The 13031-nt window shown below is 31.2% G+C and overlaps 1 protein-coding gene across 2 annotated transcripts; it reads left to right on the top strand.

Annotated features, from left to right (window-relative positions):
* Positions 1–1357: 1357 nt before the first annotated feature.
* On the top strand, positions 1358–7213 carry LOC146913481 (vacuolar histidine transporter YPQ3-like). 2 transcript variants are annotated; one of them, XM_085716696.1, is made up of 13 exons: positions 1358–2339; positions 2952–2994; positions 3307–3333; positions 3410–3499; positions 3920–4062; positions 4241–4400; positions 4660–4782; positions 4939–5058; positions 5379–5399; positions 5665–5723; positions 5818–5908; positions 6175–6291; positions 6989–7213. In XM_085716696.1, exons 1-12 carry the CDS (start codon positions 2113–2115, stop codon positions 6253–6255), a joined length of 1185 nt encoding a protein of 394 aa, XP_085572822.1. In that variant the 5' UTR covers positions 1358–2112; the 3' UTR covers positions 6256–6291; positions 6989–7213. The 2 variants fall into 2 exon arrangements, with proteins under 2 accessions (XP_085572822.1, XP_085572823.1); XM_085716697.1 differs by having other exon boundaries at positions 1905–2339; positions 6986–7213.
* The last annotated feature ends 5818 nt before the right edge of the window (positions 7214–13031 follow it).

Here is a 13031-nt window from a genome sequence, read left to right as displayed (position 1 = left end):
GTTATGCTAACCAGTGCTCCAAAGACACTAATTAAAGAAATTAAAAATAGTAAGTTTGCATTGAATTCGACAATTTTTTAACTTTTAAAAAGTCAAATCTATCCCTTTTCACTATTTTTCAATACAACATTTATAAGTTTGTCCTCTTAACCAATGCCCTAAGGGCACTCTTTAGCATTTTTCCTAAATAAATATTAAGTTTGATTTAGTTTTTGTGATTTATTTTTCGAAATCCAAACCATACGAACTTGATGAACTATAAATTGGTTTAGACCCGTCCTTCAAACAAAATTGGTTTAGTCCAATTCAATTGAGTTGTGAATTAAAAGGAGAGCCTGCAATTATTCAGGCATTAAAAAATGTTGAATTTGATCCGTTAATTCACAAAAATTAGTGTTGAATTTGATCTGTTTTATTTTTTGTTGATAGAATTTTTTGTTTTTTTCTTGTAAAAATACAATGCACATGGACCAAATGGAATGTAGGTCCCCTTCAAAACAAAATTGGAATTTAGGTCTGTTACATAATCTTTGTGTGAAAAAAAAAAAAACAAAACTTTGTTTTCAAAAACTAATGAGCAATACTATATCTCTAGAAAAATAACATCAAGAATTCTTCAAGAATAAAGAGTAGTCAATCACAATGCATTATTTGCCACAATTCAAGGAGGTGTGGCTGGAAAATAGGAAGTAGACAAATAAATCATCCAATTAAAATTTGCCAACTGTGTCTTGAAAAATTCTTGAAGCTATTTTTCTTGAGAAGTAGCATTTTCCAAAACTAATACACCTAAATTCTAAATTTCATGCGAATGAGACGTTACTAGTTAGTGAGGCAGTCAACATTTATATGATGTGAGTATATTTCTCCTACTTTATAGTCAAAATATATACACATTTCTCATTCTTTCTTTTTCTCTTCCGATTGAAACGTTACATTTGAGTCCAAAACTGCACTCATTTTTTGTCAGTGGTAAACATTTTTTTCTTTTCTTTTTGCATGCATTCAACAACCATCACGATATATTTGCTTAGTTTTTGTCACGATCAAGAGTCACATGCTTCTTGCCTCAAACCCTAGAATTGTTTATATTTTTTTATAGACAAATGTTAATATGTTTAGGGTTTAGTGTTTTTGGTTTACCAAAGAGCTCCTTGTTAGTTTTTAGGGTTTGAATTGAACCCTAGACCTCGTGGTTGGTATTTCTTATGTGTCCCTTAGTTCACTAACGGAGCTGTCTAAATAAGTTGTCTGCTTGGTCCAAACCCTAGAATTAGAGCGAACATTCTTTTTGAGTCTTGGTTTTGGACTATATACATTCTCATTATTATGGATTTTGTGTTAGTCCTTTAGTATTTTTCATTGTAATCAAAGTTATGATTTTCTATTTGCCCTTTTGGCTGGAAATTCTAGAAAAGGAGAAAAATGTGGATATTATAATATAACCATTGATATTTTAATCATATTAGATTAACAATTTCATCTTATGTAGCTGAATTTACACACTTTTCCTATTAATATTTTCACTTTGGATTGATTGATTGAAAGAGATAGAGTGGTATAGAATCATTGAACGTTTCAATTATGCTTGGTTAATTTAAAGTTTAATGGTATTGATTTTCCTCTTCGGATCTTCTAAGCACAATGCGCTCCGATCAAATGTCTGACATGGTTGACATTTGGTCGGAGAGCTGCATATTTGGATTGAATGACATGGAACAACTTTATTATATTCAACTTTACTTCATTCCATTTGAGGGATTTCTGCGAATACCTAAAATAGAATGACGCCAAAAAGGATTTTGATACAAATAGCAATTCGACATGTGTTAGCCGACGATAGACATAAACTTTTATAATATATAAACTTTGTAAAAGTAAAGTTGGTAAACTCAACTTCCTTTATTTTTATATTGGTCCTTTCCAGCATTATAGACATTATGATTAGGATATACTTGTTTTTTTATATACTTTTCACATTTGTCTTCTTATGCAATGTCTTTGGAATCTCACATCTTTTGATGTACTAATACTATATATCATTTTCATAAGAGATTCGGCAACTGATTTTTTTACTCTTGATGATTTTGTAGATACCAATTCTTTGACACAATGGGCGGAGTCATTGGTCATTCCACATCATTGTGTCTTGGAAACCAACATTGTTTGCAATTGGTTCAAATGGTTATGAGAAGTGATGCAAAGACAGCTTCTATTACATTAGGTGTAATTAGTGTCATTGTTTGGATGATTGCTGAGATACCTCAGTTAATCACAAATTACAGAGAAAAATCTTCTCATGGTTTGTCTGTTACTTTCTTGCTGACATGGATAATCGGGTAAATTAAGTTCTTGTTTTAAATTTTAAGTTATTCTAATGTAGTTTAATTTTAATCATAAGCTGTTCCTGTTTTGATTTGTGTGTGTTCTGTTGTTGTTTTTGGAACTTTAACATCTCTTGATAGTGTTCACTAAGTGCATTTTTGGATTCGCGGTGAGTTTGGCAGAATCATGGTGTGCTCCTTTGATTTTGTCGGAAGCTACACTTATGAGCTTCGTTAAACTCGTTCTGATTTTAAACAAATTCTACCAAGTGATATGAAAAATACTAAGATAGTGATTGTTAAATGTTGTCAATCGTGGGTCACGGAAAACAGTGGTTTGTTCACATTCCGTTATACAACAGTGCTATAGCGCCGCTATAGCCTCTATTTGACAGCAGTTTGTACCGAATCCCGTATTGCGGAAAATTAGTGATTTGTGAAAGAACCTAGTAATCATTGATTGATCCATATAGCCAACTTGACTCATTTGGCTTACACTTTATATATAGTTGTTTCATCTGTATTTAGTGTCAGCGTTTTGATTTACGTTTTTCCTGATTTTGTTATGTATGCTTGGAGTTCCAAACACATACATTGAACATTTGATTCAATTATTTTATTTTGCAGAGACTTGTTCAACCTCTTTGGATGCTTACTGGAACCTGCAACTGTGAGTGTTTCTATCGTGTCTGGAAGATTTTCTAAGATTAACCTATAAACATTCATATCACTGTACATTTAAACCAGTGTTGACGCTATAGCGCTATTCGAACACATCACTATTGTTCCGCGTATTTATCACAAAGTTTAGTCAAATAGCCGTTATAGCGGTGCTATAGTACTTTAGCGTTGCAGACTTTAAACATTCCACTATTTTCTACGATGATGCCATTTTTCTTCGATTAACAACGCTGATATTAATTTGTGACACTCATAAGGGTGTATGTACTAAGTTTGATGACTTTATTTCTTGTTTTTGCAGCTACCGACTCAGCTATATACTGCAGTGGTAAGACTCTAGCCAAAGATTGAGGTGTTCTAAGACGTCGTAAATAATTTCATCTAACTTCTGAATTCTTGTGCAGTTGTATACGTTGATAACACTTACCCTTTGTTTACAAGCCACTTACTATGGACACATATATCCCAAACTTAAGTACAAGGGACAGTTCAAGGTAAAAACTCTGATACTTCATTTTGCCTGTGGAATTTTCGACATACTGTGATATGTTTGGATATCGAAATTACTATATCACGATAGAAATATCTATATATGATATCATAGATTTAATGCAGTGATGTTGAAATAGCGGCTATATTGCTATAGAATAGCAGAATTTGAATTAGTTTCTATTGTTTTGTGATACACTGTTAACTACAAAATGTTGTCAAATAGAGGCTATAGCGGCGCTATAGCACTGTTGCATAGTGGAATTTGAGCAAACCGCTATTTTTCGCGATCTACAATTTATAACGCTGATTTAATTAAACAAATCTTCACTTACCTCCTTTCCTATTATTAGGATATATATGCAATTACTATTAAGATCATTATTTTGTTTTATTTGTAATTCCATGTACTGTGTCGTGATCAGATTGACCCACCAATAGATGATGGCGAAAGCAATAACGGAGTTGAGAATGGAAATGCTGCTGATCAAAGAACAGCCATTGGTTTGAGCTCACCAATTCCTTTTCCGGCTCAAAAGAGTCATGTTGGAACACAATCATACTACCAGTAATTAATCCTTTTCATTGAAATTTTATGCTAAATTTTATTAGACTTCTCGTTTAACCATGGTTATAGTGACGGAGCCAACTGAACCATGATCCGATGGTCTCACCAGTTCAATCTCCGACTTAACTATAATTTGTTTTTCAAAGTTCTCAAAACTCTTCTCTTTTGATTTCATTAGGTCAGCAAGATATCTATCAAAGAGTCATACTCCGAAATCAGAATTAGCCCAAAGAATGTCATCTTCTCTTATTTTGGACCCTATAGAAGAGCCTTTGCTTGTTCCATCTGTCTTCACAAAATCCGCACCATCTTTAAAGATGAAGAACACTCTATGTTTGGTAAACTTTTCTATTCCCACTGTCTTCCATAACTATGCAATGTTGTAAAATAGCAGCTATAGCGCAGCGGAACTTAACAAATCGCTTTTGTTCCTCAATACACAATTTAGTTCAAAATGTTGCCAAATAGTGGCTATGATACTATTGCATAGCAGAATATGAACAAACCGCTATTTTTCGTGATCCACGACAGATTCACAACACTATAAATATGACAATAGTGCTATAATGGAAATCTAAACACTTCTATCTTGTTCAGGTGTCAACGTTAACTTTTCTAGGTGCCTTGAATCTGCTTCATTCACCGGATACGCGAATCCATTCAGTGGTCTCAAAACCAAGAAAAGAATTTGTGATATATGTTGGAAGAAAGCTTTTGCAGGTAACTTAATACAAATCACAATTTTGTTACACACTTGAAAGAATTCCAAAACATTGGTTTCAGTATTTCCGAATATTTTTCGGCTAGGTAGATGAAAATGTTGTTAGAAAGATTATAGTTTTAACCATCATGCCATTATTGTTTCTTAAATTTCAGGTTAGTGGCCAGCAGTTGTCGGATCATGGCGTGGAAGCATACCATAGCATTGGAACTTACCTTGGTTGGGCAATGGCAGTTATATATATGGGTGGAAGACTTCCTCAAATTTGTTTAAATGTAAGTTATATTTTCTTGAACTTTAGATCAGAAATTCTTCTGATTAAGATTCTTGTCTCACTCTCACATAATCTGCATTGCGAAGAACTTGGAACGCTTGTTATAGAAATCAATAAACAAAACCAGTTTTCTCAAGTAGCGTAGCGAAATTTGAATAAATCGTTATAATTGCGCGATATGCTATTTAGTGCATACTTGAAAATTTTAAATCTTCTAATATAAGTTAGTTGATCATATGTGTGTTGAGCATGACTTTGTTTGTCTTGTTCTCTTTATATAGTTCAATATCGACTTGACTATAATTTTCGTCAATTTTGCAGATCAGAAAAGGTAACTTTGAGGTGAGGGACTCCAATCATTGCAAGATGTGATTATTTATAAGTTCTTTTCTTTTTTATTATAAAACAAAGTAAAAAAAATTGAGACATGATTATAATAGAGAACTTTTGATTATAAAAAAGTGATTTTCGTTATGATAAAGGAACACGATAACTTTTGTTTTTCTTAAAAATTACTTAATGCCGAAATCACTTTTTTTTAATCCTAAAAAAACTACCATTTAATTAGTTCTATGAGCTGAATTTTAATCTTTTTCATTACATGTAGGGTGTGAATCCTCTAATGTTTCTCTTTGCTTTAATTGGGAATACTACTTATGTAGCAAGGTATGCTTCTAGTTATATCATCTTTAATGTCTCAATATGTGACTTCTATGTCAATCAACATATTCAACAAGACATGAATTTTTGTTTCATGTAGCATACTTGTAAGCAGCTTGGATTGGTCAAAACTTGGTCCAAATCTTCCATGGCTTGTCGAATCAGGAGGATGTTCCATTCTTGATTCTTTTGTATCCTTTTCTTATTTACTACTAAGATACTCGTGCATTCACACAGGTCACTTTCGTTTGTATGAACGCACGAAGATAGTTATTGATGAAAATTGTTATTTATTTAAAGAAATTTTTGGCTAGAAAATTAAATGAAAAAACATGTTATACTCTAAAATTTGAAATTTCAAACCCAAAGGAAAAAGGAAGATACATTACGAGATTGTTACTGATTCATAGTAGAAGGGGTGCTGGAAGAAATCTGTCTACCTTAACTTCAGTTTTAGATTTTGATGCAGTTTCTATATTATCGATATAAGACATCGAAAACCCTCGAGACTAAGTACAAACATCAAGTTGTTGCTTAGATGATGACGATGATTTGAAGAAACAAGGATTTTCAGGTTTCTGTCTTTCTCTTTCACACTCTTTTTGCACATTTGTGCACACTAGTATTTGGGTGCACCAACGTTACATTGAAAGTTTATATCATACAAATCATTTTTACATAATATGAAATTATTCGATATACCATAGAAACATGAATATTAACGTTGTTTAATGAAAGCTTTAAGACATTAATCTTGTCGCACCTCAATAAAAATATCAAACGATTTCAAATTTACTTGAAAATTTATAGTGATGATCTATATGGGTATAAACTTTCAATCCAACAGTCAATTCTATAAAATATGTATATAGTCTAAGTTTAAATAATACAATAGCCTATCTAGAATTCGAGGGTTAATGAATACATTTTATGTATCCGGAACCCCTGCAATTAGGGAATCACACATTTGTCGCAGTTACACAATCTAGACCATTAGATTTCGATCCAACAACTCATGTTCCGACTTTGTAAATTGAATTCAAAATACCAATTCGAAACGTGTTTATTCATCTTGATAAGACACCGCTCATTACTTGAATGCAGATTTCCTAATTGCAGAGAATCCAAATCAATTTTCATGCTATTCTTCAGCTTTAGTGTCACTCATTCTAATTTCAGTCAAATAGGATTTTGGTTATGTTATGGCATGTACCATGTTGCTACAGTGATTAATGTTGTTTTGATGAATTTATTGATGATGTGTATAGCAGCCATGCAGTCTCCACCATGATGACCAAGTCATGTCTGTGAGCATGAAGTTGAAATCAACTCAGATTGAATGATAAGATGCTGATATTTGTCCTTTTGAGAATAAAGGAAAGGAAAATGGTCCTTGATTGAGGACCAGAAATCTTGTATCAGTTAAACAATACCATTATGAATTTCCCTTAAATTTTCTAGCTGTCTTACTTAATGAAATTTCATTGTCACTGTTACTGGTTTAGGTTATTTATCATTATATCCATTGATTTTAACTTAAAGAGAAATGCTAGAAACACTCCTAATTTTAATGAATAGCCATGGACTCTAGGGCCGACCCGGTGCTCCTAAGTTTATTTTTCGGTGCAATCAAAAAAATTGTTTCGCCAGCGACAGCTATGCGCCGCGACAGTAATTAGTCCTTAACTGATTTGACGGTAGCCCTCGATTGAGCATTGTCTTTAATGGGGTTTTGGATGTACGAGATGTATGAGTTTTATTTTGAGTGTTCCGCCTACATACATCGTCCTTTATTTTGTTATTTATATCTTAATAGTCACTGTTCGTCTTGTGCAGAGATTGGTTATTAATTAATTTTGCCGTTCAACCAGATCTTGAATAAAAAAAACATGAAAGACCATTAAATTGAAGAATAACTAGTTAAAAAGGTCTTGTATAATCAGATTGAAAGAATGTAGACAAAATATTTCTCCAAGACAAAATCAAGAACACCTAAAAAGGTGCATTATGCATACATGACTTGTCTAGAAACAGGCAATAAGGCAATGCATGTTAGCTAAAAGGTTAAAGGTGACCCCACCATACCATTGCTTCCAAATCAGTCCATTTCTAATTAGTTTAAACAATGAAGACTTTCTTTTTTTGGAAATATGAATTTTCAAGAGGTGAGACATACATTCCCTATGTCAAATAGAATTGAAGTTGGACCTTTACATATCACATGTTCCTTAATTTTTGATTAATTGAGAGAATTAGTAGCAGAAGGTGACATATGAACTAAAATGAGCAATAATTTATACTTTTAGAGACATTTTATCAATTTCTTAATTTCAAATCAAATTTATCAACGTCCAACAAATTCATGAACCTAATTGGTCATATCTCTCAAGTTTATAAACCGATGAAAGTGATTAAATGACTACTTATAAATTGAGAATAGTGACAATTTGGAACATATTAGCTGAGATTTCACTTTAATAACATGCCATCCTTAGGATTCACTACACCTGTAGATCAACTGGTTTCAACGAAGTGTTAAAAAAATTGGAGGTCTTACGTTCAAATTCGGACGAATGAGTAAATATTAATCTAACAATTAATTTTTAACATTTGTCTTTAAAAAAAAAAACTTCACTTAGATCAAGTTGATAGACATCAACCTATACTTTTGTGGTCAGTTAAAATATGAACATAAAATAAAATAAAAGCAAAAATATTTTTGTTTTGCATTTGGAATGGAACTGTTATTGATACTAATGATTGTGTGCACATTTCTAATTGCTCTCTTATTTGCAAACACACAAATAGAGGGGTAGATTTACTTCTAAATCTTTCTCCTATCGATCTCTAACTAGTAACTATAGGATTCCCTACGGCATTGTTTAGGAGTTTGGAGGGGAATGAGGGATGGCTTTGGGGGGTTGGAAATATATAGAAAACTGGACAAAAAATTCACATTTTTTGAAAGAACAGTTTTTTAGAGAATGATAAACTAATACTTATGACTAATATACTTTTAATTTTAAGAATATTATAATAACATAGATTGAATTTGAAAAATTCATATAAACCCTCCATAACCCCCCAAAACCCTCCCCCAATGCAATTTTTGAGTCCCTCCAAATGAGGAGGATTTTTTATTATGAGTAAAAAATTAACCTCCGAAGCCCTCTCCTCCCAATGTCTTCTATTTCTTCCACTTGCTCCTTCCTTTTTTCCAAAACCCTCCCCTCCCCTCCCCTCCAAACTCCCAAACAAAGCCTACATGTTTTATATTCATAGTTGTAGGGTTTGTGATTTATTTTGTGTTTTCAGTAAAATGAATTGTTAATTTCTTTGTTGTTCTTTTTTAGGAATTATATGAGCCATGCTCACAATTTGTTCCTTCATTTGTAGTGATGAATCAAATACGGTTAAAGACAAATCATATGGTCCTAAGCCTGATTTTGAAGAATTAGAGAAGCTTTTAGAAGCATATTTTGCTCAAATAAATGGAATTTTGCAAAAAGTGTCCAGTGTAAGTATTTCATTTCAACTCTTTTATCCATTTGAAGTTAACGTGAGATGTTTCTTTGTATTTTTATAGTAAGAAATCATCTTGAACATGTGCTATATCAATTTTATTTTAACAATTTAATTTTAGAGACATGCTTACCAAATTGATATAGCACAAATTTAATATTAGAGAAAGAGATATATTAATATTTATAAATTGAGATGAATTTTGATGCACTTTACTTATAAAAAAATTTACATCGTCAATTATTCATAAATTATCGTTCGTATAACTTTTAAAGTAGATATGATTAAAGTCAATATGTTTAATTGATTGAACGGTTATGATTGATTGAAAATGTAAAACAAAATTGAGACGAATATGCACTTTCACTATAAAAAAAATTACATTTTCAATCAATCATAAATCATTGTTCATATAACTTTTAAAGTAGATATGATTAAAGTCAAATATTTTTAATGATTCAACAATTATGGTTGATTGAAAATGCAAAACAAAAATTACATTGTTGGTGGATAATACTTACATCCTTAAAAAATCATTATCTTTGATATTCACTTATATATGCTTTTTCTCCTTTGTAAAGCTGAATGAGTATGTGGATAATACATAAGACTACATCAACATAATGTTAGAATATGATAAGAGAAATCAACTTCTAAGTCAATAATATTTCATAATATTCAACATAATAAATTTCATAGTCAATGCAGGTATTGTGGTTACTGGAGTATTTGGCATGAATATTAATATTGAGCTCCTCAATGGCCAACCTCATCAATTTTGGTCCACAATTAGTGACACAATCTTAGGTTGTGTGTTACTCTCCCTTATTTCTATTTGATGGGGTAAAAAATATTTGCTCTCTCAATAGAGGGAATTAGATCACATGCATATGATGATTTAGGTTATTACAAATTCATATGTATATGATTAGTGGTAGATACTTGCTGCATTATTTGCTTTTTCCTTTAACACTAACCTTGTTTATTTAATATTTAATAGTTTTGTTATTTCTTTCATCCACGTGAGAAATATTGTAAACACATTTTGTTTGGTAAAACACATTTTTCAGGTGTGAACTATTTTTAGTCTTACATGTTGTTTGAAAAATATTGTGTGTTGTAAGGTGAATCAGTTTACATGAAAAATTGTCTATGATTCTGAAAATACACATCCATATCCGAACCACGATGATTAATTTTAAATCCAAAATGTTACATTGGCCGCCATCATATGGGATCTGAATTCTCTATATTCCAATCATCAGTATTTAATATATTTCTCTCGATCTTTCTCGTAATCAATCATTTTCTCGCATTTAAATAATTTATTTCAATCGCCAAACTCTAGAAAACTCGACGTAAGATTTATTGCAATAAAATGATAACAAGATTCGACAACTATTCAAAATGGATCATATTTCAAAGTTGTCTGGAGGTGAAGATCATTGAAAAGGTCGACTACTCCTTTGGTATCAAGAGTGAAGACAACTTATTGAAAACAAAATTCTCTCCTCCACTTTAGTACTTCTAGTAGTACCAATGCTTCACCAATTTTAACATCTACAAGAGGTTGAAATCACATTATCTTTGCTCCCATTAACATGGCATGTTCGTCTCTTAAGCATATACCAATTGCAACCTTTCTTTGATACTCCAAAAATGACGCGTCAAAGTTGTATTTCATGAAATTTTGAGAATCCAAATCCATTTTCATGCATGCAAAAAATTAATGATTGCATTTCATGCTATTCTTCAACTTTACCGTCACTCATTCTGATTTCTGTCATAAGATTTTGGTTATCATATGGCATGTTGCTATATTTCACATGTAAAAATCTCCAACTACAAATGATTAATTGTTGTTTTGATTAATTATTGATAAATCTCTATATCAGACATGCAATTCCACCATGATGACCAAGTCATGTGTGTGAGCATGAATTTCCCTTAAATTTTCTATTTGGCTTACCTGAATAAGTTTTCAATGTTGTTTAGGCTAATTATCATTATATATATATATATCAATGGTTTTAACTATATATTTGATTTGTTTGCTATCATGAAGTAAGAAAAAATGTATACTTTGTTTTTATCGGTATGAATCAAACTCAATGCTTCAAAGTTTACAACACTCAGACACATTACATAAATAATACCAAACGAATTAATTTTCTCTATTCAATTATTAATGGAAGGCAATATTTATAAGATTTCAAATTCTCAATCATTTGGAAACTTCCAAATTATTTTAGTGAAAAATAAAGATGACCCTTTATGGTCAATTCAAAAAATGAATAGTAAATTGATTTGAAACCACCAACTAAGCAAAATTTCTATAAAGTAAAAGACATGGAATGAATAGTGATAGATTGACTCAGGCAACTTAGTGCTAGGTATTCTTGTATGGTTACAAGACCAAATCAATAGTGTTTGGACACACACACAAAAAGATGGTCCTTAAAATATTCAATCATTTTTTTATCAATTTCCTCTTTAGTATTAAAAAAATATTTCTTTGTGTGTGTGACCAAACACTTTTTATTTGGTCATATGACCATATTAGAATTTTTCACTTAGTGCTTTCATGTTTGATTTTTGCTAGTGTAAGAAAATGTTTAGCCGAAAACAGCTACTCATGTAACCGTGATTAGTTGTTGCTGGCTAATCATTTGAGATACTATTAATAAAAAACTTTGAGATATACATAATCTTGGACAAATAAAAATAACAATTAAATTGAAGAATCACTAGCTGAGAGGGTTTTGTATAATTAGATGGAAAGAATGTAGATAAAATATTTTTTCAAGGAAAATTCCAAAACACCTAAAAAGGAGTACTATACATTTTTTTTTTTTTGACAAAAAAAAGGAGTACTATACATGAATTGTCTTGAAGCATGCAATAAAACATTGCATGTTAGTTAGAAGGTTAGTGGTGACCCCACCATATCATTGCTTCCAAATCAATCCACTTCTGATTGTGTTAACCTATGAAGACTTTTTCTTTTGTGGTCTTATTTGTCAAGACTTAGAGACATACCTTCCCTAATTTCAGATTATTAAATGTACATAATTGGACCCTTACATGACATGCATTGCTTTCTCTAATTAACTGGAAAATAGATCTCTTCATTTTTTTTCTCTATATTTTATCAATTAACCATTTTTCTCCCTTTTATTTGGGATAGGGGGAGTAATTAACATGAAATAATTGATTTAGAATCATTGTCATCATCTTTGTTAATTAGATCCTAACAATTTGTCTGTGAAGATATTTTACGGGAAATCTGAGTTTGAACTCGTGTCACATTTTCTCTCCGATACATATTATTTTAGTATGTGTGACCACTAGGCCAATAGCCGAATTAAAAAACATACTTATTTGCATTCATAAGTAGTAATTTTCTTATAAAAAAAAAAAACTTTAGGAATTAATTTGAAACAATTACTAGAGAAGGTGATATTTTTTTAAGGAAGGAGAAGGTGACATATGAACCAAAATGATCAATAATTTATTATTTTAGTCACGCTTTATGTCAATTTCTTAATTTCAATTCTAATTTATCAAATCAGTCAATAAAAATATCAAATTCATCAACTTCCAGCAAATTCATGAACCTAATTGGTCATATCTCATGAATTTAGAAACCATTGAAAGTGATTCAATGACTACTTATAAATTTGAAATAGTAACAATATGGAACTTATTAGCTGAGAATATACCATCATTAGGTTACAATGTTTGCTTTGTTATTCACTTTTTGAAATATATTCATTAATCCACAATTATGTT

This window comes from Medicago sativa, chromosome 6 (genome assembly GCF_051527215.1).
Source record: "Medicago sativa cultivar Bolivia chromosome 6, Bolivia_mono, whole genome shotgun sequence".
Taxonomy (NCBI): Eukaryota; Viridiplantae; Streptophyta; class Magnoliopsida; order Fabales; family Fabaceae; genus Medicago; species Medicago sativa.
Note: the sequence above shows the minus strand (reverse complement) of the source record. Positions and strands in the feature narration are given on the sequence as shown.